The sequence below is a fragment of the Phascolarctos cinereus genome, unplaced genomic scaffold (assembly GCF_003287225.1).
Source record: "Phascolarctos cinereus isolate Bilbo 61053 unplaced genomic scaffold, phaCin_HiC Scaffold_1;HRSCAF=81, whole genome shotgun sequence".
In the NCBI taxonomy this organism is placed as follows: Eukaryota; Metazoa; Chordata; class Mammalia; order Diprotodontia; family Phascolarctidae; genus Phascolarctos; species Phascolarctos cinereus.
In genome coordinates this window covers 130,007,659-130,033,466 of record NW_027555514.1, presented here as the reverse complement: position 1 = coordinate 130,033,466, position 25,808 = coordinate 130,007,659, and the positions used below count along the sequence as shown (strand labels likewise).

General features: G+C 37.3%; 1 protein-coding gene across 2 annotated transcripts in view; it reads left to right on the top strand.

The window, feature by feature from the left end:
* The window catches only part of CAV1 (caveolin 1), a 47,235-nt gene extending 21,802 nt beyond the window's left edge, over nucleotides 1-25,433 (top strand). For both annotated transcript variants that reach the window (XM_020979314.2, XM_020979315.2), the window contains exon 3: nucleotides 23,119-25,433. In XM_020979314.2, the coding sequence (XP_020834973.1) occupies nucleotides 23,119-23,460 (342 nt within the window). In that variant the 3' untranslated portion in view covers nucleotides 23,461-25,433. The remainder of the gene's footprint in view (nucleotides 1-23,118) is intronic.
* Nucleotides 25,434-25,808: the final 375 nt, after the last annotated feature.

Genomic DNA, 25,808 nt, shown 5'->3' with positions numbered 1-25,808 from the left:
TCTCTGAAAAAGATGTTATTTGAATGGGCAGTCTATATTCATCAATATGTCATTTCTCTAAGATAGTTTGTCTTTCAGTTAGTAAAAGACTAAAAGATATGAAAGCAATTTTAACTATTATTCAGTTAGTTCAGGAAACATAAAATGGCATGGTTTTACACAAACCATTGTTTAGGGTGGGGGAAATGTTTTTAATTTTGTCTTAAAGGAAATCTGCATGATTTGTGTTCTATGAAAATACCTAGGGAATTAGCTGGTAGAACAAATTTGCACCTGCGTAGAACACATATTTCCTGTCTCCCACAGGAACTATATCAACGTTTAGGACGTGACATGCCTCTTGCTTTCACTATTGTACCTAGAAAAAAATGTGCTCCATTGCTAATTATTTAACAAGAAAGGAAATATATGTTCTTAAAAGGGCAGTGTCAGCTTCCCTCTTATCCCTGTAGTTGTATGTTACCTAAAAGAAGGGCATTTATCATATTGGGAGCAACTAAAATGTCTTTTATTGTGATAACATGCATTTAACTAGAAATTGAAGGTGAACTGACAAAAATGTTTCAGTGCACATCAAGCAATTTTATTTATTTTTTTAAGAAATGGAGTAAAAATGTTGAAATCTAAACTATCTCAGTGAAAGTCTATGTAAAAAAAAGATCTAGAGACCTCTAGAAATTTCACAAGGCAGTTGCAGACCATATCTATGGATGGGGAACCTGCAGCCTCAAGGCCACATGTGGCCCTCTAGGTCCTCAAGTGCAGCCCTTTGACTCAATCAAAACTTCGCAAAACAAATCCCCTTAATAAGAGGATTTGTTCTATAAAACTTGGACTCAGTCAAAAGGCCACACCCAAGGACCTAGAGACCCTGCTTTAGGTCCTCCAGTGTGGCCCTGATTCAGTCAAAAGGCCATGCTTGAGGACCTAGAGGGCCACATGTGGCCTGGAGGCTGCAGATTCCCCACTCCTGCCATACACCATTAAGTTTGGGAAACTGAATAGTCACAGGTGTTCGGCATAATTGGGAAGGAGAAAATTAGCCAATTTTTCTCATGGAAGATAAACTCTGGCAAAAATGTCACATTTCACATCCTGAGGAGTTTTTTTAAAAAGTAAATCTTACTAAAAATGGAAAAAAATTAGTGTAAATTTGATTTCATTTAGATCAGCATACTGCCTCTATTCTTCCTCTCACTTCTCTAAGATAGCAAGGATGTAGTGTTTTTGCAACATGCAGGGATAGCACAATGTTTAGATCCCAGGACCATCTCATTTGGTCAATGCCATTGGTCCAGTGCTCTTTCCTAGGGAGAGTTTCTGGTCTCTCTGCCCCCTTACTTTGCCAACCTATCATATTTACTTTATGCACTTTTGTGTATTCACATATGCACATATTCATTATGCGTCACTAACGTCTTTCAGGGTCCTGAATATTTACACATTTCCTCTCTAGAGACGACTGGCAATTGCACTCCTTATATTCTTTCCATTTTCTTTCCCTACACAGGAAACTGACCAAACAAAGTCTTGTTTTTAATTCTAGGGGGGAAAATTCCATGTTAATTCTAAGAGTTGTTTCTCTGGCATTTGATCCCCAGGAATTGTGCATGTTCTCAAGCACAAATGCCAAAAGTAATGAACAAACACAACAGCACAATCTGAAAACTATCATTAATCTTTCAAAAGAACTACAGTGTTCTGTAAATCATAGATCATTGTTTTCTTTTTCTACCTTATGAGTAATAGTATGCAACAGGACATGTACATATGAAAATGTCATGGAAATGAATTGCTTTGGCTGAAATTCACTCATGTTTTAGGATATCAGATCTCTCCTCCATTAGGGAACAAATTTATTTAGCTAAAAAAGCTAGGAATCCTGATGACTAACTTTACTAGACTTTGTTTCTCAGATACTACAATGAAAAAAGAATAATCATATGTGTTCTGATCTTTACCTGACAATGAAATAATTTTTAATAATTAAAGATTTTTTTGTGAGGAAGGGTTTACTTTTTAATGCTCTAAGATGGTATTGTTGGGTTCCTTCATAATGGCAACATTTTTTTAATTGTAAGTAGTAAGAGAGAAAAAAAATAAATCCAGCCCTCTAAACAAAATAAAGTTAAAACAAACCTTCATATTTATATGGAGAAAATAAATTTTATTTTAATGAATTCATTTTTTTCAAGTTCAAGATGGCACAAGGAGGCCCCAAAGCCTAGTCTAAGGCTAGAATACAGTGGTATAATATTGGCCTTTCCAGAAAATATGACCAGCAGAGTCTGACCACCAAGCAGACAGCAGAAATTCCAATGATGCCATTATTGTCAAACAGTTTCTAGAGGGTCAGAGCAGTTACTCTCTGCCTGCTGCTTTAAATGTACAGAAGTTATAGTACGTTATTTATTCCACATATGAGCAGGCAAAGGGCAACTAGGTGGTGCAGTGGATAGAGTTCCGGTCCTAGAGTGAGAAAGACTGATCTTCCTGAGTTCAAATCTTGTCTCAGACACTTACTAGCTGTGTGACCCTGGTCCAGTCACTTAAGCCTATTTACCTCAGTTCTTCATCTGTAAGATGAGCTAGAGGAGGAAATGGCAAACCATTCCAATATCTTTGCCAAGAAAACCCCAAATGGGGTCACAAAGAGTGAGACACAACTAAATGAATAAGCAAGCAAAAGCAGGCAAATGACCAACCAAGAGTAGGATGGACAGAGCCTCTCATCCTCTCTCCCGATACTAAGTATTGCCCCTTTTTCCAGTGATTTTTCTCTAACATACTTTAGCATTTATGAGATTTGTAGCAAAGACATTCTTTGGAGTGGTATTAAAACATGGTCTTACTCTGGTTGTACAGTCTGTGAATGACTTCTTAAGGAGACACAGATTATTCCCAGATCTTTCCTGAAGAGAGAATGTGTTCTCTTCTGTCCCCCCAGAGCATGTGTGATCCTTGGCTCATCACTTAAGTCTCTGAGTCTCTTTCCTTATCTAGAAAATGGAGTTAATAATAGCCCTAACCATGTTGGTGAGGATAAACTGAGATTGCAGAGACAGAATTTTGACAACCCTAAATTACCATGTAAATGTTAGTTATTACTATGTTATTCATGTCCTTTTCAATTAGGCTCAGAGCAAAATAATCCTGAAACAAGTCTCCTTTTATACGTAATGTTCAATAGATAAGTGTACAAAATAATTTTTGGTAGTTGAATAAAAGCATTAGGATGTAAGTTCATCTTTTGTAGGTTCAGTGAGACCACAGCACCAATGGCAGAAAGGATAACTGGGATGATATACACTTATCTTGTTCCTACATGACTTTGATCTCCTCTGTTAGATCTCTATATATTCAAACCTTTTTGTTATATGTGGTTTGGAGATTATGAACATTGAGTGTTAGAATATCTATCTAAATGCTGTTAAATTTTTCTGGGTCACCGTTATCTATGGGTGGTTGTGGTCAACATTTCAGTTTATTATAATGGCCTACTTCCAGTACAATTTGGTTGAATTCGTTAGGATGTTCATTATTATTAATTAGTAATATAGTAACTAGTATTCATCTCAATGCCCTACACTGTATTCTAGTCCTTAATTATTTACCCTCAAACCATGCTACCATTATTCAAGATATGTCTGTTCTCACATTCACTCTTTTTAATTTTCCTAGCTCATATCCCTCCTCCTTATGTTCAAATCAAAATTAGTATAGGAAAGTTTTGTTTAAAGTTTAAAAGTTAATTTATATGTATTTGGAGTTAAAAGAAGTTTGGATTACCGATCCCAAATTCTTGATCCACCTACCCTGAATGATAACCTTTGGTAATGGTAACCAGGACCTTCATGCTCACTTTGCCCTTATCCAGGTTTAAGTTCCCTATATTTAGTCTACTGGGTAATTTAAAATCAGTTGTACTCCTTCCATTTGGAAATGTAATCATCATATTGCTAATAAAGTCTATGATAGCCAAAGATTATCATGAGACATCATAATTTCACCCTGAAAGTTCACAAAAACATTTCATTCTATCAGATCTGCTTCTCTTCCCTTCATCAATTTTTACCACCTGTAGGTATTGAAAATAAAGCTAAAATTTTATTTACTAGGGGTTGATCATAAGAAATCCACAATTGGAGAATCACAGAGAACTGAAAATTACAAGGGACTTCAACATCTACCTAATTTAACCCATAACTACAGGGAAACCCACCAGCAGTTGAGGCACCCATTCCACTTTTAAACAGCTCTAATTATTACTAAGTTCTTTTCCGGAAATCAAGCCAAAATGTATCCCTTTGTAACCTCTACCCATTGTTCCTGGTTAAACAAGTTTAACATGGAATATTGATGAGAGAGCTTTGGCCTTGGAGTCAGGAAGACCTGAATTTATATTCCTATCTCAGACACTTATAATCTGTGTGCCTTGGATTCCCTCATCCACAGAATGATGGGGTTGGATTCAATGTCCTCTTGTGTCATTTCCAGTTCTATATTTATGCTTCAATGATCCTCTTCCACACTACAACCCTTCAAAAATAAAGATAGTATTTATATTCTCTCAGTATGTTTCCTTCTCCAGTCTAAACATTTCTAATCCCATCAGCTGACCTTCAAATAACATGGACTCAAGGCTATTTGCCATCTTGGGTTCCTCTGGATAATCTCCAGATTATCAATATCCTTCCTCAACTTTAGTATACTTCAGATATGGTCTGACCAGGGCAGAATACAGAAGGACTATCCTTATTCTTGGGAACTATGCCTCTGAATGCAGCTCATGATTACATTCGCTTTTTTTGGCTGCTGTAACACACAGCTGATTCACACTGAGCTTACAACTCCTTAAAATTCCTAAATCCTCTTTGGACTAACTACTGTCTAACTATTTTCTACCACCACCTCCAAATCCTCTATGTATGAAGTTGATTTCTTGAGCCCAAATTTAAGTTGGATTTCATCTCATCAGATTCAGTCCAATATTTAAGTCCATTGAGATCTTTTTAGGTCCTGATTCTAACATGGTGTTTTAAGAATCTCTTCCACCTTTGTGTCTTCTGTACAATTTGATGAGCATGACATCTGTGCCTTTCTCCAAGTCATTGATAAAAAGGATAAATGGCACTGGACCAAGTGCAGATCACTGAGATATCCCCCTGATTGTACCTATCCTGAATGACAGGTCTCCTCAGGACCCTTCATGCTCACTTTGGCCTCACCCAGGTTTCAGTTCACTAGGATTTAGCCTACTTGGTAGTGTAGAATCAGTTGTATTCTTTCCCTTTTGAAATGTGATAACTATATTGCTACTAAAGTCTACCCAGGCAAGTTGACATTGAAACATTAACAATTACTCTGAGTCTGGTCATTCAACCAATTGCAAATCCATATAACTGTCTTATTATTAGTTTCTCCTGTGTATGACTGTGAGAACTGGACTATAAGAAAAGCTGAGCTTTTCAATGCTATTAGATTGTGGTGCTGGAGAGGACTTTTGAAAGCCCCTTGGACAGCAAGGAGAGAAAATCAGTTAATACTTAAAGAAATTAATTCAGACTATTCACTGGAAAGTCAAATACTAAAACTGAAACTTAAATCCTTTAACACATAATGAGAAGATAGGACTCATGAGAAGAGATCCTGGTGATGGGAAAGATGGAAGGCAAAAGGAAAAGCGGATATCAGAGGATTAGATGGATAGATAGTGTCATGGAAACAATGAATATGAACTTGGACAGACTTTGAGATATAGTGGAGGATGGAAAGGTCTGGTGTGCTATGGTCTTTAGGATCACAACGAGTCAGATGTAACTAAACAACTGAGCAACAACAATCTTTTCCACAAGAATAATTTTGTACATTTTATCAGATGTTTGACTGAAACCTAGGTAAACTATATCCATAGTTCCCTTAGCTATCAGTTCATTAACCCTATCAAAAAATGAAACAAAGTTAACCTGTCTGATATGACCTATTCTTAATGAAGCCATGCTGTAATTCCCACTTCCTTTTCTAGTTATTCACTGACAATTCCTTTAGTGGATCAGCTAGGTGGTGCAGTGTGTAGAGAGCCTGGAGCCAGGAAGACTTGAGTTCAAATCCAGCCTCAGACACTTATTAGTTGTGTGACCCTGTGCAAGTCATTTATGTGTAAAATGGAGTTGACAATAATAGCACCTACCTCCTAGAGTTGTTGCGAAGATCAAATGAGATAATTGTGTAAAGTGCTTAGCACAGTGCTAGACACACAGAAAGTGCTATATAAATGTATAAATGATCTGTTCTAAAATTTTCCCAGGAATTGAAGTAAAGGTCATTGACCTATCATTTGCTTATTCTGTTCTCTTTCGGGGCATTTGCTCTTCTCTGGTCCTGCAGTTCCTCTGCTATTTTCAATGATCTTTCGAATATCACTGATAGTAGCTTGGCAATTGTTCCTTCAGAAACCAATGCTGCTACTTTAAAAAGCAAAGTGTGACTCAAATATTTTAAAGATGTTTTTAAATGTTTTAAAACTCAAGATGTTTTAAATCTTGTTCAGGATTTGCTTTACTTGGTCTTGATTGGGTCTCACTGGAGCAACTGTTTGCTGTTCTGGCTTTCTGCATTTCATGATGAATGTAAATACATTATGAACATTCCAAAGAAGAGGAACCAAAAAGCGATGAAGGAAGCTTCCCCATCAATGTTGATCTGCACGTTCTCTGCAAGAGTCATAGAAGATTTCTTAGAACTCTGAAAACTTAAGTGACTTGCCCAGGGTTACACAGACAGTATGTGTCATTTGAACCCAAGCCAGTTTCTGGCTCCCAGGGCAACTCTATCAACTGTCAAGCTGCCTCTCCAAGGACATAAAGATAATGGCAAATGAATAGAGAGTAGTGTAGTATAGAGAATTGATTTGGTTTTAGATTATGTGAAATAACTATTTGTATATATGTATGTACATAAATATATACAGGTCTTATTTATACTCATGTTGGACTTGTCTATAATTATGTTTATGAGCTGATATTCATTTGACAAGTGTGCACTGTTTATGCTTGACAGTTAATGTGACAAGCCTGTGGAAAATTCCAAGGGATTTATAAGAAAGATTAGAGCCATGGAAGCACTTTGTGGAGGCTAGACTGCTCCTTGTTACTTGTGTGATTTGGGAGCCATTCACTTGACCCCTCAGGCTCTCAGGGTCCTCATCTATAAAGGAAACAGTCTGGACAAGATTAATTCTAGGGTCCTACCCAGCTCTAAAATTATAATCCTATGATTCTGTGACTTCAGTTATTACTAAGGGGTTCTTATGAGAATTCGGAAGATGGAACTGCCTAGGTGTAATCCATCTCCACAGAAAACAAACTGAGGGATAATCACATTGTAAATTTGGAATTGAATTGGACATTAGAGGCCATCTAGTCTGACTCCCTCATCAATGAGGAAACTGAGACACAAGCATGTTAAGTGACTTGCTCAGAGTCACATAGCAATTAAGTGTCTGAGGCAAGATTTCAACCCAGGTCTTTTGCACTGCAGAGCAAAATCCCTGACCATGAGGATTAGGCATAAATTAGAACTTTCCAGCAGTGTGTGATTAAACTCAGAAACAGTTTACCAAGGGAAGTCCTAGATTATCTGTCAGTTGAAATCTCTGTAAGGAAGCCTCTGTCTCTATCCAACTTCTTTAGTACCTCACAACAAAACATTGAATGAATTCTATTTTAACAAACATCCCTGTAAAGTAAAATGACACTGTCTTTGTGGTGGGATAGCTGATCACATTCATTCTTTGGGCTGGTTCTTGAGTTTGGGTTCTTGAGATAGAAGATAGTTGATGAAAAAAAAATCTCTGCTGAGCAGGGGTTGAGAGTGTAAATAGCAAACATGGAGAAGTTGAATTCTGTGCAAAATGCACATATTGTAAGTACCCAAAAGGTCAGCATGAAATGTTATGATGGCAAGCCTCACCATCTACTCCCTCCTACACATTACAAATTCACCCAGCCTTGCAGCTTTCATAAACCCCCATTGTAATATCACATGGCTTAGGAATAGAGTGTTTATTTTGTGATTTTTAGACCCATAAGTAAAACTTAACCTACATATCCATGATTTGGTTGGGGATGGAGGCATGATCTGGTTCAAAAATTATTTTTTTTTAACTGGCTAAGGGTATTGGGAATATCATTCACTAAAGAATGGCATTTGTGACTTGTATTCTAAATATGACAAAAATATTCCTTGGATTTTGCTGAATTTTGAGGCCAAGGTATTTTTTTAAAGAATATCCTAAAATATCCTATAATATCCATTCAGCCTGATTCTGCCACCTTTCCATTTTGTGTATCTTTTTCCCCTGCCTCCCTAAAAGGAAGATGAATAAGCTGTTAGAAACCCCAGAAGACATGTCCTCTGCAAGGTTTTGTTTTGGGGGATTTTTGTTTTGTTTTGTTTTTTGCAAATTAGAATCTCCTTTCCTACCCTTTGTACTTGGATTTAAAAAGCCTGGCCAGGATGGAATGAGCAATACACATAATTGGGTAGTGTCTTAATTGTGCAGCAGCCTCTATTGGAGCAAATTTCCTGAATCACCAGAGCTGTGAAGGCCATGAATTCGAGGGTGGTATTCCAAGTTTAAGTTACAACTTCAGGCAATGGAGTCAGAAGTAGGAAAGTGATGATTAGATAAAGACAATGTCAAAATGAGTTTACCTGGAAGAAATGGAGAAAACTTAGAAGGAAAAAGAAAAGAGAGCTTCTCCAAGGCATGTTGTTGGTAACTGCAGATTAGCAGGAAGTGAGTCCTATAGAGAATCTATTGACTAATTGGCTGCAGTAGTCTAGGTGATAAGTAAGAGCTAGACTGACGTCATTGTAGTAAATGATGAAGAGTACAGAGACGTATTTGGAAGATGATAAAAACAAAGATGCTATAACAATTTTGGCATGTAGGAGACCCTCAACAAGTACTTGTAGATTACTTGATGAATTAGTTGATTTGGTAAAGACTGTCTATTTGGAGTAAAGGACTGGGAAAAATTGAAAATGATTTCCAGGTGTCTTGCTTGGGAGGGTCTGTGATATGACTATATTTCCCTGTCTTCAGAATAGTTGGGGTATAGGAAAGAAATCAAAGGGGAGGATGAGCTGCTTTGTTTTAGTCACACTTAATTTGAGTTGTCAGTGAAGCAAATAGTGTACCAAAAGGTGATGTATCACAGTGAAAAGATTATTGGACAGGGAGGTCTCTTGGGTTTTAGTCCTAGATCTGCCACTTAATAGCTCTGTGGCCTTGGGCCAATCATTAAACTTCTTTGGGGCTCAATTTCCTTATCTCTAAAACTAGGAGCTTAGAATGAATGACCACTACAGTTCTTTCCAGTTTTAAGATTCCATTATCCTATTTATATTGGACTCCAGGAAATATTCAAGGCTATGGTAACTGCATAATCATCTGGGGCAGTGGCATAGAGAATTGTCTTTAACATTTATTTTTATTGTTGTTGATATTATCACAGTCATTATGCATGCTTAGAATCCTGCCAATAAATGACAATGCCCTCAGAGACAGACTTTTCATGTTCAAACTGTTAGATTTCATGAAATTATCAGTCAAGACCTCTAGCCATTAATAGATTATATGCTGACTTTAAAACTGCAAATATACTGTGAATAAACACTTGGTACTGTACAAGAGTAAATAATTGAAGTTCATTTCCCCTCTTGATCTTTTGCCCAAATCTGAGTTCAAAGTTATGTGGTTTTCCTTTTTATTGCTCTTGCCTCCAAACTGGCTGTTTGCTCTTTAAGATGGAGCAGAGTTTCTGTTCCAAATTTGGTTCCAACATTTCTATTCCATTTCTTTATAACCAAAGTGAAAGACCTTGTTCCTTCAAAGCTGAAGTGGGCAATCTCAGGGCTTCACTTAAAACAATGATCTTCTTTAAAAGTCTCTAAAGACCACATGCTCAGAATCCTCTGAATACTGACAGTTGTCAAAGACATCCAACCAGTATGGCCTTTCTACATTTTACAGCCCATCTGTAAGCAATAGGATCAGATGACTCAGAGTTGCAGTTAATAAGCAGCACTGATGCACCCTCTACTTTTTCATCAGGGTTACTTTGAGTCAGATTTTTCCCTCTTCCTGTGCTCAGGAGCCTGCTTCTTTCTGGTCTTTACAAAGTCTGGCATTCAGGACCCTCTATGTTTTTTACGTCTTACCACTAAATCTGCACACATGATTCTGGAAGTAAATGAAATAGCTAAGTTATAGTTGGAATAAATGCTATTTCATTCCCCCACCATCTTACTGTTCTCAGGAACATCATTTTATTGAGGATATTGCCTAAGTTTTTGAAGCAAAGTAAAAAATAAAATCAACTCACTGCTTCCCTAGATTAGTCAAGTACATGCAAAGAAATGAATATCAAATTCATTTGATATGAATGAATTCCATGAAATAATATTATAATCTGTGATCAGATGAATTCCTGTGATCCCTATGAGTTCTCCCAACCATCTCTCTGCTCCCAAGTGGATATACTTGGGGTAATGGAGTATAAATTAGAAACACAGAAGTATGACATTGGCGTGTTTTGAACCTGTATTTGGGAAGAGTGTCATGACAGTCTGAATTTATGTGGACCAAAAATGTAGTTTTGGTAAAAAATGATTCCATTGATTCAAAATAGCAGAATATGGAAAAGCACAATTCAGTTGATACCCAAATGAGAGAATTCCCCAGTAAGAAGTTGTTGAGGATGATAGGCTTAATTGAGCAATTAGATATAGAGGAAAACTGATTCAAATTCCAACAGCTGCATTAAGTTACTCAAATTATTTCCCTCTTTTCGCACATAAGCAAAGAAGTTTAATGACATGTTTATCCTTTTCTAATAATGATTCTAAAGCACAGTTGGTATTGATTTGTTTCTTTTCCTCTATATCCCTTGCCCACTCTCAGCAACAACTCTCCCATCACTAACCCTCTATTTCTCCTTTACTATTCCCTCATTTCACCTTTTCCATCTTCTCTTAATACTATTTGAATGAAAAGGAAGGTACTACCCAGATAATCCAATTAGTGAAACTTTATTCCAGCTTGCAAATGTGTCTGAACCTCTAGCTTTATAATTTTATAAATATAAAATGTATAATTTTATAATTGGAAAAATATCTACATCTATTACATTTGAGTTGGATATGCTATTCTATGCTAATCTAACAAACTAGAGCACATAGATTCTGTCTTTTGAGTAATGATCACAGCTGCAACTAAGGGTGAGTCAAAATTTAGAGGATGCTAGCAATACTTAACAAATTTTTCAGTTCGCTTGTTATCTCCCTTGTATAACTCTGCTCCTACCCAATAATGCCCTTGAGCCTGTGTCCTCTGGTCTGTGTGTGCCTGACAGAGAGAAGTCTCATCATACACACACACACACACACACACACACACACACACACACACACACACACTAGAGGATGCCTTTTGCTCAGGACACACATTACAATGCTTTCCATAGGCAAAAAAAAAAAAATCTTATTTGAGGATCTGGTAATTTTTTAAAAGTATCAAGCAGCATCATGCTCTTTCTGCCTTAGTTATGTTTCAAAAGTAGCAGTTATCTTTCTACAGACCTCACAAGAATGTAAGTGCTAAGTATCATTTCCCTCACATGCCAAGCTGTGTTCAAACCTGCAGAGATTTATTTCATTCATTTAATATTTGTTTAATAAACAGACCCAAAGCAAAGGAGGGGAACATATTCATGCAATGAAGTAAGACTGAAACTCTTAATAACTCTATCTTTACTGAACTGAATGGTAGGAAACAAAGACCCTTTGCAGTCAGGAAGTGCATTGTAGACAGCAAACAGAAGTCGGGAGTGTTTAAAAGCTTTGGGCCAAACAAATGAGTATGCTAAACAACCTCTACCCTTGAAACAGTGAAGACATTTCCTTTTCTTGTGTCCTTGTTAGAAATGAAAGAGCTTTTATTTGCATTAGCATTATAATCATTCATATCTGTTTCATGACACACCCAGCAGGTTACAGAATAACAAATTCCCTAGCGTAAACACAGACTATAGTGAAAGAGGTCTCTGGCTTCAGCCAGACCTTACAGGAATGCCGACACTTTGTAGAAAACAAACTTTAGACAGATAAAAATGATGCAAATGAAATTCATCCCTGAGTATTTTTCAGTTTTTTGAAGGTCTGGAGTTATTCTATGCACATGCATAAAATGGTTATTACATATATATGCGTGTGCATGAGCAAATGTGTACACATGCACACAAATATTTGTGGACCTGAACAATTAGACTAGGTTGTGCCCTGCCTGTCCAACTCAGTTTCCAGGCTGGCTTCTTCACTCTTAGTGTCCTCCTACTATTTTCTCTCCACTGGCCCATTATAGAAAATCTGACCTCCACCTATCCTATTTTTATACTGTTGGCCACTCTTTGTTTCTTCTTATCAATTTGATGACACTCACCAACATTAAGTGTCACCCAATTGACACCAGATGCCTAAGAGAAGGGAGGGAGGGCAGAGACAAAAGATAAGTAGAAGGCTTTGTACATAGCCAAGCCCAATGAGCTACTCAATAAATGCTTTTTATAATAAGCACATTGGCACAAGATAAACTACACTCTTTAGGTTTATAAAGAGGCTTGCTATCTTGTGGCCTAGAACTAACTAGTCCTGGTGTTTATAGCCCTTGACTACCTTTTAAAAAAAATGCAAAACAGTGTTATCTGCCCTAGGCCCTGAGAAATAAAAATGGTCAGGAAGCCAAATAGCCATATTATTGAGAATAGTTTTGAGGACTTTGAAAAAGGCCTGAAATCTGAGAATGAGGATCGTGGCTATCCTAAGAAGATAAATATGATTTAAATATTAAAGGTGCGAAGTATCCTGTAGTAATTCATTTTTCCACTCATTTTGTAGCAAGAGAATCAAAATCTGAGAACTAGGGTGATTGCCTTTAAAACCTAGAAAACAATCACCAAGAGTCGCTTTCACTTGGGGTCACTGCTATGATGCATGATCCAATAATGACATACGGCCATTGGGGCTTCAGTAGCTTTTGTATATTTGGCCATTGTGTGCACAATGGTGATGAGGTCTAATGCTGTTCTGCTTGCCAGCAATGAGCTAATTCTGCTTCCCAGAGTCCATATTCAACCTCATTAGTAAACAGAGTAGGTAGTCATACACATAGTGTAGTTTGAAGGGTACCAAAAGGTCTCCCTGTCAAAGAGCCAGAAATTCTTATTGGTTATTCCTGTGAGTTAAAAACAGAGGTACAGAAAACTCCTTTTAAAATGTGAGACCATATATCTACACATATGTTCATGTAAACATACATGTAGATGTATATGTGTAAATGTTTGTGTGTATATATAGACACACACCTGTGTATATGTGTATAGAGTGAGGAGAGATTGTAATTGTTTAGGAGAGCAGCACATAGATAGCAATAATAATAACAATAATAATCATTCTCATTTATATAGGAAAGTAAAACACTGAAAGCAATAATAATAATCATTCCCATTTATATAGGAAAGCAACACTTTGAAAGCAATAAGAATAACAATAATAATCATTCTCATTCATATAGCTCTTGGAGATTTATAAAGATTTTTTTATAGGACCATAGATTTAAGGCTGTAAGTGACCTTAGAGGTGATAAGGGGAAGCCCCTTATTTAGTGACGAGAACACTGAGTCATAGAAAGGTTCAATGACCTTTAGTTACATGGGTTGTAAGAGTCAAGGGAAGGATTTGAAGCTGGGACTCCTTGACTCTAAGCCAAGCACACTAGCCATCAGACCATTCTGTCCCCTTGCAGCAACCCTGTAAAGTATAAATTGGGACTTGAGGGTGAAGTTCTTCTTCTTACTGCCCAAATTACTTTAAGTTAGTGTATCAGATTAACTTCCATTAGTTTATCAGATTAATTAATATCTAGCACTCATGCACAGTTTTTAGGTGACACGCATAGGAAAGGTGAAGTTTGATCATGAAGAATAAGAAGATAGAGATCCGGTACATGAGACACTTCTAGGAAGAAGAGACCTGGATGGACTAGTATAGCGAAAGGGCCTGGGCAGCTGACGTTAACTACTAAAGTATACGGGGAATGAGGCCAGCAAAGAGGGACGTCATACAGAGAGTGGCTGTGCTAAAGGCATATGTCACATATTAATTTTGCTGTAGGCTGGCCCTGATAATAGTGTCTTAGTGGGAGTATAAATCAATCATTAACCATTTATTAAGTGCCTACTATGTGCCAGGCGCTGCTAAGTGCTTTATCAGCAGTAGCTACCAAACTGAAGCTTGGGAAACAACCCCAACCTTCTTCCACATACAGTTCTATAATTGGAGCAGTCTAAGTTATGTATTAGAGGCAGCTAGATGGTTCAGTGGATAAAGCACTGAGTCTGTACTAGAGAAGACCCGAGTTCAAATCTGGCTTCAGACTTCATTAGCTGTGTGACCCTGGGCAAGTCACATAACCTCTATTTGCCTTAACCTACTGAAGGAAATGGCAAACCACTTCAGTATTTTTGCCAAGAAAACCCCATATAGGGCCGGTGAATGACTGGCCTATATATTAACTGGGAAAACAGGAAGAGGTACCCCTCTCTCCTCTCCTCTCCTCTCCTTTCTCTCTTCCCTTCCCTCCCTCCCTCCTTTATTTATTTGTGCTATGCTGTCTTTGTCTTTCCTTATTTCTCACACATACGATAAACATGCATCACAGTGACTTCAAAGAGAATTTCACATGTTGAAAAGATGCCTGGCAAATAAAGGAGGAAGATTATAATTGGATCAAATGTTCTTCTTATGATCGGCCTTGAAATACTGTAATAAGACAAGTGTATATGTGAACTTTTTAGGCCTTTTTTACATTACAGGTTACAGTTATGTTATTAAAGGTTAGCTTATTCTGTGATTAGAATATCTAAAAATAAACGTTTCAAACTATCTGATTTCCTAGGGTGAGAGCTCCCACAGAATTCTTTCCATCAACACACATTGCAACCTATTTATTACTTAGTAAATAAGCTATTCACACACAAGCTAAATGAAATACCCAGGATTATAAAGTATTGGAGTTAGGATTTGAACCGAGTCCTGCCTCCAAGCTCAGTATTCTACCCACTATGAAACAGTGCCTTTAGAGTGTTTCTGTCATAAACAATAATAATATAAATCTATACTATTTCTGGTACTACAGGGGAAGTAAAGGACATGAGTAGAAAATGAGCTATTGTAGAATCACAAATGCCAGTATATAATCATTGAGTTACATATTAGTCATTTGCATACTCATACTCTTTTTTTCATGGATAGAAAAACTGACTCAATGTTTAAAAGAGAATATCACAGATAGTCCAAGATAATGGATAATAAAATAATTTCTATTTAGGTCCTCAACATAGTAAATGATTTATTTTGCAGCAGGTTTAGCTTCCTAACAGGTTATGTTGACTATAATATTTACATTAATTTATATTCCCTGAATATACTGATTAAACAGTAGTTGGGGTGGGGGTGGCGGGAGGTGACCCAGCAGCATACTACATAGGAGGGAGAAGCTCCCTGAGATTAAAAATTTGACAGAGACAATCCACATGAAATTCCCAGATGGCGAGAGGCACACCTACTGTAGCAGCTGGCAGAGATGTTCTCTGTCTAGATAGGTAGAATTAGAAGTGGTTGGTATATGTCTTATGTCTCTTCTACAGTCACATTTTACCATCTATGTTTGGAAAGGAATCTTTTCCCATAGAGGTGGAATGTGCAGGTCTAAGTCGCCAGTGAAACTCCAACTGTACTTAAAGTTTCTTTCCTGAACATTTCTTATTCAGAAATGAAATATCCAGGTTCTGAGACAATGAAAAATGGGCTGATACTGTTTTTCATTCATGTTCACATATAAACCATTTTTAAAAATATTGCCTTCAGATGTATTTGTTAACAGGATGCAATCTTCCGAGATTGGCCACATTGGCCAAATATTATCAAAACATACCAAGATAGATTACTTTCCTTGACGTCCACTCCCAGGTTTTGGTAATATGTGCGTCTGAATTGTAGTATCATGAGCCAGTATGTTGCACAAAGATATTTGATGGCATTTATAAAGACCAGAAGTATAAACTGTTGATTCCTTATAAAGCAACTCTAAAGACAAAGAAGTATCATCACAGCACATTCATCCCTTTGATCTCATAGGATTGTAGACTGATTCTTGCCAGTGGGGTAGTGTGTTCTATAAATTATAGTACTGAAAAAGAAGGCATTCCACTAAAGGGCAGCATAACCTCCTACGTAGCTGTTCCTAGGCCAAGTTACTAAGTGGCATGTGTAATGGTCAGTCTCTTAGCAAACAATAAAGAGATGCCCTTTTTTCATACAGATGAGCAAAGCAACTGTTTCCAGCAAGGCCATCTATACCCAAAAGGGGTGCTAGAAAATCTTCCCTGCCTGCCCCAAATATGTCCTCCATTAGTCTAGTCAAAATTGCCACCATTTTGATAGCTCCTTTGAGTTAAGGTATTTTATTGGAAAGTTCCCTGTTAAATAAGTGTGATATCTTAAAGAGGCAGAGGACATTTTGGGGTGGTGAATAGAGGGCAAGGTTTTGAGGAAGGAACACCTGGATCCAATTCTCATCTTTAACACATACTAGCTGTGTGACCATAGATAAACCATGTGATTATTCAGTGTCACAAGCAACTCTCTGAGACTATAAGGTACAAATAATTGGCCTGCTTGTATCTGTTGATGAAAGTTCCCAAATTGGGAGTTCACTATCCCTATGCTGAGGAAATTACAGGTATGGGCCCAATTTGGCCTTTAGCTATGCTCATAGACATATGCTTGGGTGAATTCGAATTTTTCCCCATCTCTAAATATGATCATAGTTCAGTTAATTACATTAGCTAGCCATCTGATAATGAGGAGTGGGAGCTCCAAGGGATACAGGATAAATTGTTTGTATGAAAGTGAAGGGGATAAAATAAGTCTAGATGATGTTAGATAATAAGAGCATGCCTGAATAAGATATCACAGGAAATGGAACTTTGGAAGCCAAGGGACGATATAAAAATATATCATTGATGAAATATTGGATTGCTTAAAGAAAGTGAAGGAATCCAAAGCCAGTTTCTCTTAAGGCTAACCCTAGATCCTGGTATATAGATAATACACCAAGATTCAAGACTGGCTGCGCTGTTCTTTAACCATAGTGTTGAAGCATGAATCCTGTGCCTGGATTACTGCTAAATTAGACAGCTGTCCTTGATGAGAATTGCTTCTAATGGAAGTGTGCAAGATAAGGCACATACTGCCTGAATATCTTTCAGCGTGTACCTTTCTTAGGTTTTCATAATTCTAGCTGTACATAGGTAACATGTTCATAAGATGGAGAAATCATATTTAATAGCCTCATGCAGAACTATCTCAGAAGTCTTTAGGAGACTTGCATGAAGAAAGATATAAGCTGGGTAAGGCAAGGTTTGGGAGGATTTGTAGATTTATTTTTTTTTCCCTTAGGATGGGAGATTTGAACATACTTTTAAGAAGAGGGAGAAACTGAAATTCAGGAGAAAGGGTGGGGGGAGATTGTTAGAAGAAAAAGGCCTATAAAGAGATGGAAAAAGATGAAATCAAAGACAGGCGATAGAATTAGCTTCAGCAAGGAGAAAGGCTATAATTTCCTCTGAGACATTAGAGAAAGGAAAAGAGATGGAGGAAAACATAACGAATATTTGAAGTTCAGAGGAATAGAGTTGAGAGAGATCATTTTAGTTGACCTTAAAGGAGAATTTAAACATCTGCATGAATATTATACTTCATAATCCCCTTGGGAATCTAAACACTTATTCCCAAAGATGCTTCCATCGCTCAAGACATTGTTTGATCTTTTTTTTTGGGGGGGTGGAAAGCAGTTTCTTTCAGAGACAGCACATTATTAGTAATATTCTCAAGGGTGAAAACTATTCACCTTTTATGGGTGAAGTTGGTTTTTGTGTTCAGTTCAGTCATCATTTAGATCCAATGTACCAGTGGGTGACCAAGCTGGGTCATACTCTTTTTTTAAATTAATTAATTTATTTTTAGTTTTCCACATCCACTTCCATAAGTTTTTGAGTTTTAAATTTTCTCTGCCTCCCTCCCCTTGCCCCTCTCCAAGACAGCATGCAATCTGATATAGGCTCTACATATACATTCTTACTACACATATTTTCACATTAGTCATTTTGTAAAGAAGAGTTAGAACAATGGGAGGAACCACAAGAAAGAAGAAACAAGACAGAAAAGAGAGAGAGAGAGAGAGAGCGCAAATAGTATGCTTTGATCTGCATTCAGACTCCATAGTTCATTCTCTGGATGTGGACAGCATTTTCCATCATAAGTCTTAGATCCTTGTATTGCTGAGAAGAGCTAAGTCTATCCAAGTTAGTCATCACACAATGTGGCTGTTACTGTGTACAGTGTTCTCCTGTGGGTCATACTCTTTTTTGGGCAAATGTGAGGTCTGACAAAGAAGTCAGATTGACTTGGTCTGATTGGTTTGTCCAGCTTTTTCGAAAGGGGAGTTCACTAAATCCTTAAACTAATGGAACTATTATTGGAAGAAGTATATAGCCTTCTATAATGGAAGTAAAACACTAATTTGGTTGCATAAGTTCTGGTACATATATTTAAAGAGACCAGCTACATTGCTTTATTTTCACTTCTCATATCCCTATTGACATCTACTGCTTCAGAGACTTGATCCATGACATAGCATACACAGTAATTAGCATATTGTCTTCTCCATTAGCATTTTAAGTGCCTTCAGGTCAAGGACAGTATTTTTGCCTTCTTCTATATCCCTGGCACCTAGTGAGAGCTTACTAAAACTTGTTGATTGTTTACCAAAAAAAATTATATTTTCTTTCTGACTACCTGAATTATGTGGAGTCACTTTAAGTGACCCACTAAGATTATAGCTCCAGAAAAGTGCTACCCTAATGTTATGACAGCTCTAACAGATTAGATCAAACTCAGAAGGGCTTTGAATACCATTCAGTGTCTCCCACCCAAGAATTAGTATGATTAAGTACAAAGAGGCATATCACCTAAAGTTTGCTTACAAGGTGATGAATTCTTTGGCTATTGGAAACCACAAAACAGTTCATAGGATAATAGAGCTGAAGGGGATTCAGAGCTCAGCTTATTCAATTCACCTGCTTTACAGAAGAGAAAACTGATTCCCAAAATGTGAAGTAAGATGACAGGGACTTTATGAAGTCTGATCACAAGGGTAATAAGTGGCAGAGCTAGGATCTGTACCCTTATCCTCTGACTCAAAACTCAGCATTCTTTCCATTGTTCTAAAAAAGAAAAAAGCTTCTTAAAAATAGGTTAATCTGTTTTCTTCTGAGTGTGGGGACTATGCTTTATTCATCTTTCCCAGTGTCTAAAATAGTAACATCTTTGAGTTGGAAGGGATCTCAGAAGTCATCTACTCTAACCCTTACCTGAAGCACAATTTCTCCTTAGAGACTTTGTTTAAAGATCTCCTCTGCTACTCAAATGCCCTAATCCATTGCCTTTATACGTTGATTCTTTGTTAAAAAAACAAAAAAATCTTCCATGGCTCCCCACTGCTTACCAAATAAAGTATAAATTTCTTATTCTGGCATTCAAGGCCCTCCACTCTCTATCCTTTCTAGTTCTAGCTCACTCCTGATTTCTTTTTTACATACTATATGTTGCAATTAAACTAAATCACTCACTAGTTTACAACCTCCCCAAGGCCCCCACCTCCCCACCAACAGTTTTCCTGCCACTCTTGGCCATTAGAATCGTAAGTTCTTTGAGGGTTGAGATTGTCTTTTGCCTCTTTTTGTATCGCCAGCGCCAAACATACGCTCTGGCACATAGTATGTGCTTAATACATGTTTATCAATTGGTTGATTGATTGATTTGTTTACCTTGCTGATTTTTCCTGGAGTGGATTCCATTCCAGTACTTCCTTGAGAGCCCAATTTAAATGCTTCCTTTCCTATGAAAGCTTCCCTCATCCCTACTACTAGAAGTAATCTCTGCCTCCTCAAGTATAAGGCAGTCTTCCTTTTGCTGTTATATTATTGTTAAATGTGTCTATTTCTTAATCTTCTTCACTAGATTATAAACTCTTTGAGGGAGGAAATTACCATTATATTTCACCTTCATATTTCCACTATCTTGGATAGCATCTTGCAATTAATAAGTGCTTAATGAATGTTTATCAAATTTAATTTAGCTCATTTACAGGTTCATGGTAATTTAGGTATAAAAATAGGCTTAGAGGTCACACAATCAAACCATCTCTTATTTTATATATGAGGAAACTAAGGTCAGAAAGGTTAAGTTACTTATCCATTATGGCATAGACTGAAAGTATCAAGTCTTTATGGATTTGAAGGTCTGATGCCAAATCCAGTGCTCAGTCCATTAAGGAAATTGTAAAACAGCCATGTGTTAATAAATACAACTAAGTCTGGGTCTACATAAATGCCTCCTTTAAAATCAAACTACAATTAATCCATTTCAGTCAATTCATGTAATAAACATTTTTATCTTATAAATTGAATTTTCAGCATCTAGGAAAAGAGTAAATAACAGCATGCAATGGAAACATAACTTGGAAATTTGAGAAGTGACATCTTTTTTTTTCAAATTTAAAAGAATACTACTTTTCAGAGATGGCTTTGTAGTGACTTCTTGGTTCTTTCCCCAAATCCACTGTCCTCTCTGAGGTCCTAGGAGAGGGTACTGGGTCCTAGTTTTTCACTGACAAACTTTTTTTCATTAAAAAAAGAGGGAGGGGTCATTGTAGGCTTCCAACCTCACCATTCTTGGACTGAGGTGCATCAGAAACTGAGGAGGCAGCAACTTATGAGGCCAAGCATTCTTAAAAATTTTTGTGTCATGCCCTACTTTGGCAGTCTGGTGGAGTCTATGGACCTCTTTTAAGAAGGAGAGGGAGAAACTGAAATTCAGAAGAAAGGGGGGGGATGATTGTTGGGGAAAAGGCCTTGAAGGAGTTGGGAAAAGATGAAACCATAGAAAGAGATGACAGAATTTAGCCTCCAAAAGAGGAAGTCCATATTTTCTTCTGAGACATTAAAGAGAGGAAAAGAAATGGAGGAAGATATAAAGGATATTTGAAGTATGGAGGAATAGATTTGAGAGAGATCATTTTAGTTGACCTTAAGTGCTTTCAAATGAATAAAACAAAATGTGTACGATTATAAAGGAAACCAAGCGTATTGAAATAAAGCTGTAATTTTCCCATTCAAGACCATGGAACCCTTGAAATCTATCCCCAGACTTGAAGTTAAGAACTCCTAAAATAAGATAGAGAAGCATGCTTCCATGTCTTGGCAGAGTGTTGGACCCCCTAAATATAACTTCCTTTGCCAACTACTTAGGCTTCCCCTGGCCTATCTTTTTCTCAGGGATTAAACTAAGTCAAAATGTGTGATTTTTAAAAAAATACAGCTCAATTTGTTAAAAACTTTAAGCATCTATATGACAAATTAATAACATTTATTAAGCATTTACAATGCGCCAACCCATATATATGAGACTACTGAAAGTCTAATTTATATTTCAAGAGTATTCCTCAGATGTTGACTTACTGTTCTATATAAATTTGTGGACCTTTTTATGAGTCTCAGATTATTTGGTTGTAAGACTCTTCAAAGAAGAAACTCAGATTTATCATTGTCTGTCATATAGTAAGCATTTATCCAACATCCTATCTATATCTCTCATACATGCTCTTCATATAATGAGTTTAGTAAATATTTGTTTAACAAATAAATGCATGTCATAACCTCACCAATATCAATTTTAAGTGGACTCTTCTTCATATCTTTCCATCACCCTGGCTTAAAACTTGAGTTGCTTATGACTCTTCACTCTCAATACTCCTTTCAATAAGTCTTGTTGGGTCTTCCTTTGTAATTCTCAGTCTCTTTTGTCCATTCCTATGGTCATGGTGCTACTTACAGTTCCTACTACTTCAAACTGTTTAACTTGCGTGTGTCTCTCTCTGTCATTCAAAACCTGGCTTCAACTTGCCATTCTAGACTAACTTCCTATTACTCTCTTTACTCTCCAGCCATGTTGCTTATTTATTAACGCTCTTCACCCTACACCCAAACCCAAGTGTCCTAGGTCTGCCTCTGTGCTTCTGTTCATGTTGACCTTTCCTTTGGCTTTGTCTATGCAAATTCTCCTCAATCATCAAGGCCTAGCTGGAGTTCTACCACCTCAATACAGATGTCCCCACCATTCCCATCCTCTGTGATCTCTCCTTCCTTTGCCCTTATGGCACATAGTGAATCGTTATGCATTTGGCAATTAAGAAAGTTCTGCTTTGAACCTGGAGAACGTTGTACACAGTAACAGCCACATTGTGCGATGACTAATATTGATAGACTTAGCCCTTCTCAGCAATACAAGGATCTAAGACATCTCCAAAGGCCTCATAATGGAAAATGCTATCCACATCCAAAGAAAGAACTATGGAGTTTGAATGCAGATCGAAGCATATTATTTGTTATTTTTTTCTTCTGTTTTGTTTCCTCTTTCTGGTGGCTCCTCCTATTAGTTCTAATTCTTACAACATCACTAATGTGAAAATATGTTTAATAGGAATGTATATGTATAGCCTATATCAGATTGCATGCCATCTTGGGGAGGGAGGTAGGGAGGGAGGGGGAGAAAAATTTAAAACTCAAAAGCTTATGGAAGTGATTGTTGATAAATCAAAATAAGTTAATTTTTTAAAAAAGAAAGTTCTGCTTTAAACCATGTTTTATATTTTTGAATTGCTATTTAACACATCTCCCCTACCTAGATCCTTGCCCTTGGGAGCAAGGATGATATTTTCACTCTTCTTATCACTCAAAGTTAGTACCCAAAGCTGTGGTGCCATATGCATACTAAGCACTGAATATTTGTTGATGGAATAACATATTATAAGTGTTAGGGGTCTTTTCCTTTTTGGCTTTTCATCTAACTTACTAACTTCTTCCTTCTTTTTAGATTGATTTTGAAGATGTGATAGCAGAACCAGAAGGGACACACAGCTTTGATGGGATCTGGAAGGCAAGCTTTACCACCTTCACTGTGACAAAATACTGGTTTTACCGCTTGCTCACTGCACTCTTCGGCATACCAATGGCACTCATCTGGGGCATTTACTTTGCCATTCTTTCCTTCTTGCACATCTGGGCAGTTGTGCCATGCATCAAGAGCTACCTGATTGAGATCCAGTGTATTGGCCGGATCTATTCAATCTGCATCCACACCTTCTGTGACCCGCTCTTTGAGGCTGTGGGCAAGCTATTCAGCAAGATCCGGATCACCGTACAGAAGGAAATATAAATAACATTTCAAGGAGAAAAGTCCACCTGATTCTTTTTTGTTCTTATTTTCTTGGTGCCAATTTCAAGTTTCCAGCTGCTTGTACAATGGCAAGTTATCAGTATCTTGACCCAGAACAAAAAAATCACTTGCTCAGTTTTCATTCTTACCATTTATCCCTCTTGGAAACTGTTTTGTACTTCTTAGCAATCTGCATTTCTTAAACCAACCCTAACTCCTAAACCTTTCTCATTCCTTATGCATGCATTATCATTCCACTAAGAAACAAATAGATAGGAGTGTTCATTCTTGTAAGAGAAATTGACATTAATATAATGAAGAACTTCAAAATAAAAAATAAAGTGCTTTCCCACTCTAGAATGTTGATCATTATATTGTGGGCAGTTTTAAGCTACTACTGCAGAATATACAGGGTATGTTGGCAGGTCTTTAATAAATGTTCTTTTTTTCCATTGTCCACTGTCTGTCAGTGGACTGCAGCTGTTCACTTAAATGGTCTGATTTTGTCTACCAACAGACAGAGATGGAGTTGACAAGAATTGGCTAATCTCCTACATTCATGCTACCCAACTGTTGCCATACTGATTTTGAAATTTTGACCTATGTATTTCCTGTGCCTTAATTTTATTATCCTCATGAAAGAGACATATGAAGTGCCTTCCTGTTTTTTTTTTTCTTCATAATCTCCCTCTTGAATGCTGCCTATTTGTCAGCTTTTATTAGAAGGTCAGCAGCTTCAGTGAAGATCAAAGTGAGAAAATCACATTACGTTGTTCTCCTAGCCTGTTTCTGACTCTGAGCTACAGTGTCTGCCTAAGGTAATGTCTGTGCTGTTATCCTGCAGTTTCTCTCCAGTTGTTCCTATCAAGTCAAGTCAGGGTCAGTCCTAGGAAGAGAATCAAAGTGGACGACTGAGACCAGGTCCACTCTGAGCTGTCAGTGGCTGAAGCCAGCTTTTAGAGTCTCTTACCAGCCAAGCAAGGTCAGCATGCTGTTTAGCTCACAGTTTATTTTCAGGAATATTCACGCTTTGCTGAGTCCAAACTAATTCATCACAAGGGTGGTTTAGCAGGTCGACATTGTCCTCTGCTCTTTTAGCTGATCCATAGGCATCAGGAAGTGATGTCTTAATGGAATCTATTATGTGAGACTGTCAAGTGTTGCAAAATGTGACCCCTTCAAAATAAAGCATGTGCAACACGTTGTTATGCTGTGATACCCCAACTCACCCCCACCCCAGGAGCTTTTGCCCATATCCAAACATTACTGTGTTTAGAGACAAGCCTCTTAAAGGCTGACAAAAAGCTTTGGCAGAGGGTGGGGAGGGGGAAAGGGGGAACAAGACATCAAGGTAATTTTGCTGGAATAAGTTCAGCTCCTTCTGAACTCAAACTGAGGAATCTCACCATTAATCTGAATTGTACGGAAAGCTGCCTGGTACCGTGGAAAGCTTTGTTCCTAGTGCTAATAGCATGCTTTTGCCTTTTGAGTTATTTGTACTTATACTGGTTGAGTTTTTCCCCCATATATACATTGGAAATCTGCTTGACCAAATGCAGCTTCCATTTTTTTTTTCTGGCACATAAATTACCAACCTATTAACTTTTTTTTTTAACATTTAAAACAGACACTGGCATGGATAGAGTTTTACTTTTTTACTATGTACATAACTGAAAGTGTACTATTTTAGATATTTTGCAGTATAAGAACACATCATGTCAAGAATGTAAACATAAAATATTTTATCTTCGTATGATGAAAATCACTTTGGAAATAGCCTTGTTGATTCAATGTATAAACTGTTTATCCTAAGAGATGTCTGTTTCACATAGATCTGTAGTCCCGAATAAAAAATGGACTGCTGATCCAAGACATTTACAATACTATATGCTTACTGATATATTTTACACTTTTTTATCCTGCATGTACTGTAAAAGGCTACAATTCTGCACAATAAAAATGTTTAACAGTGATTACAGGACAATATTCTGCATTATTTTCTCCTTCCCCCTAAAACCTTCCCATTTCATGAAGAAAGAAGTCATATTCTTTAAGTATGCCTTAAGTCTCCTAGCTCTAAAGTTTTATGATTATACTATGATAGTTTATTAGTTTACTGTGTGCAAAAAGTAATTCACGAGAGAGCATTTGTAAAGTGTTTACTTTAGGACAGGCACTGCGCTAAGTTCTGGGGAAGCAAATACAAGCAAGATTGTCCCTGCCCTGCCTTCAAGGAACTTGCCATCCTAATGGAAAAGGTTGTTGTGTCTGACCTTATATCAGGGAGATGATGTAATGGGAAAAGAAGAAGGAGAGCCAGAATGGGGTGGAGATATGCACTGGTTACC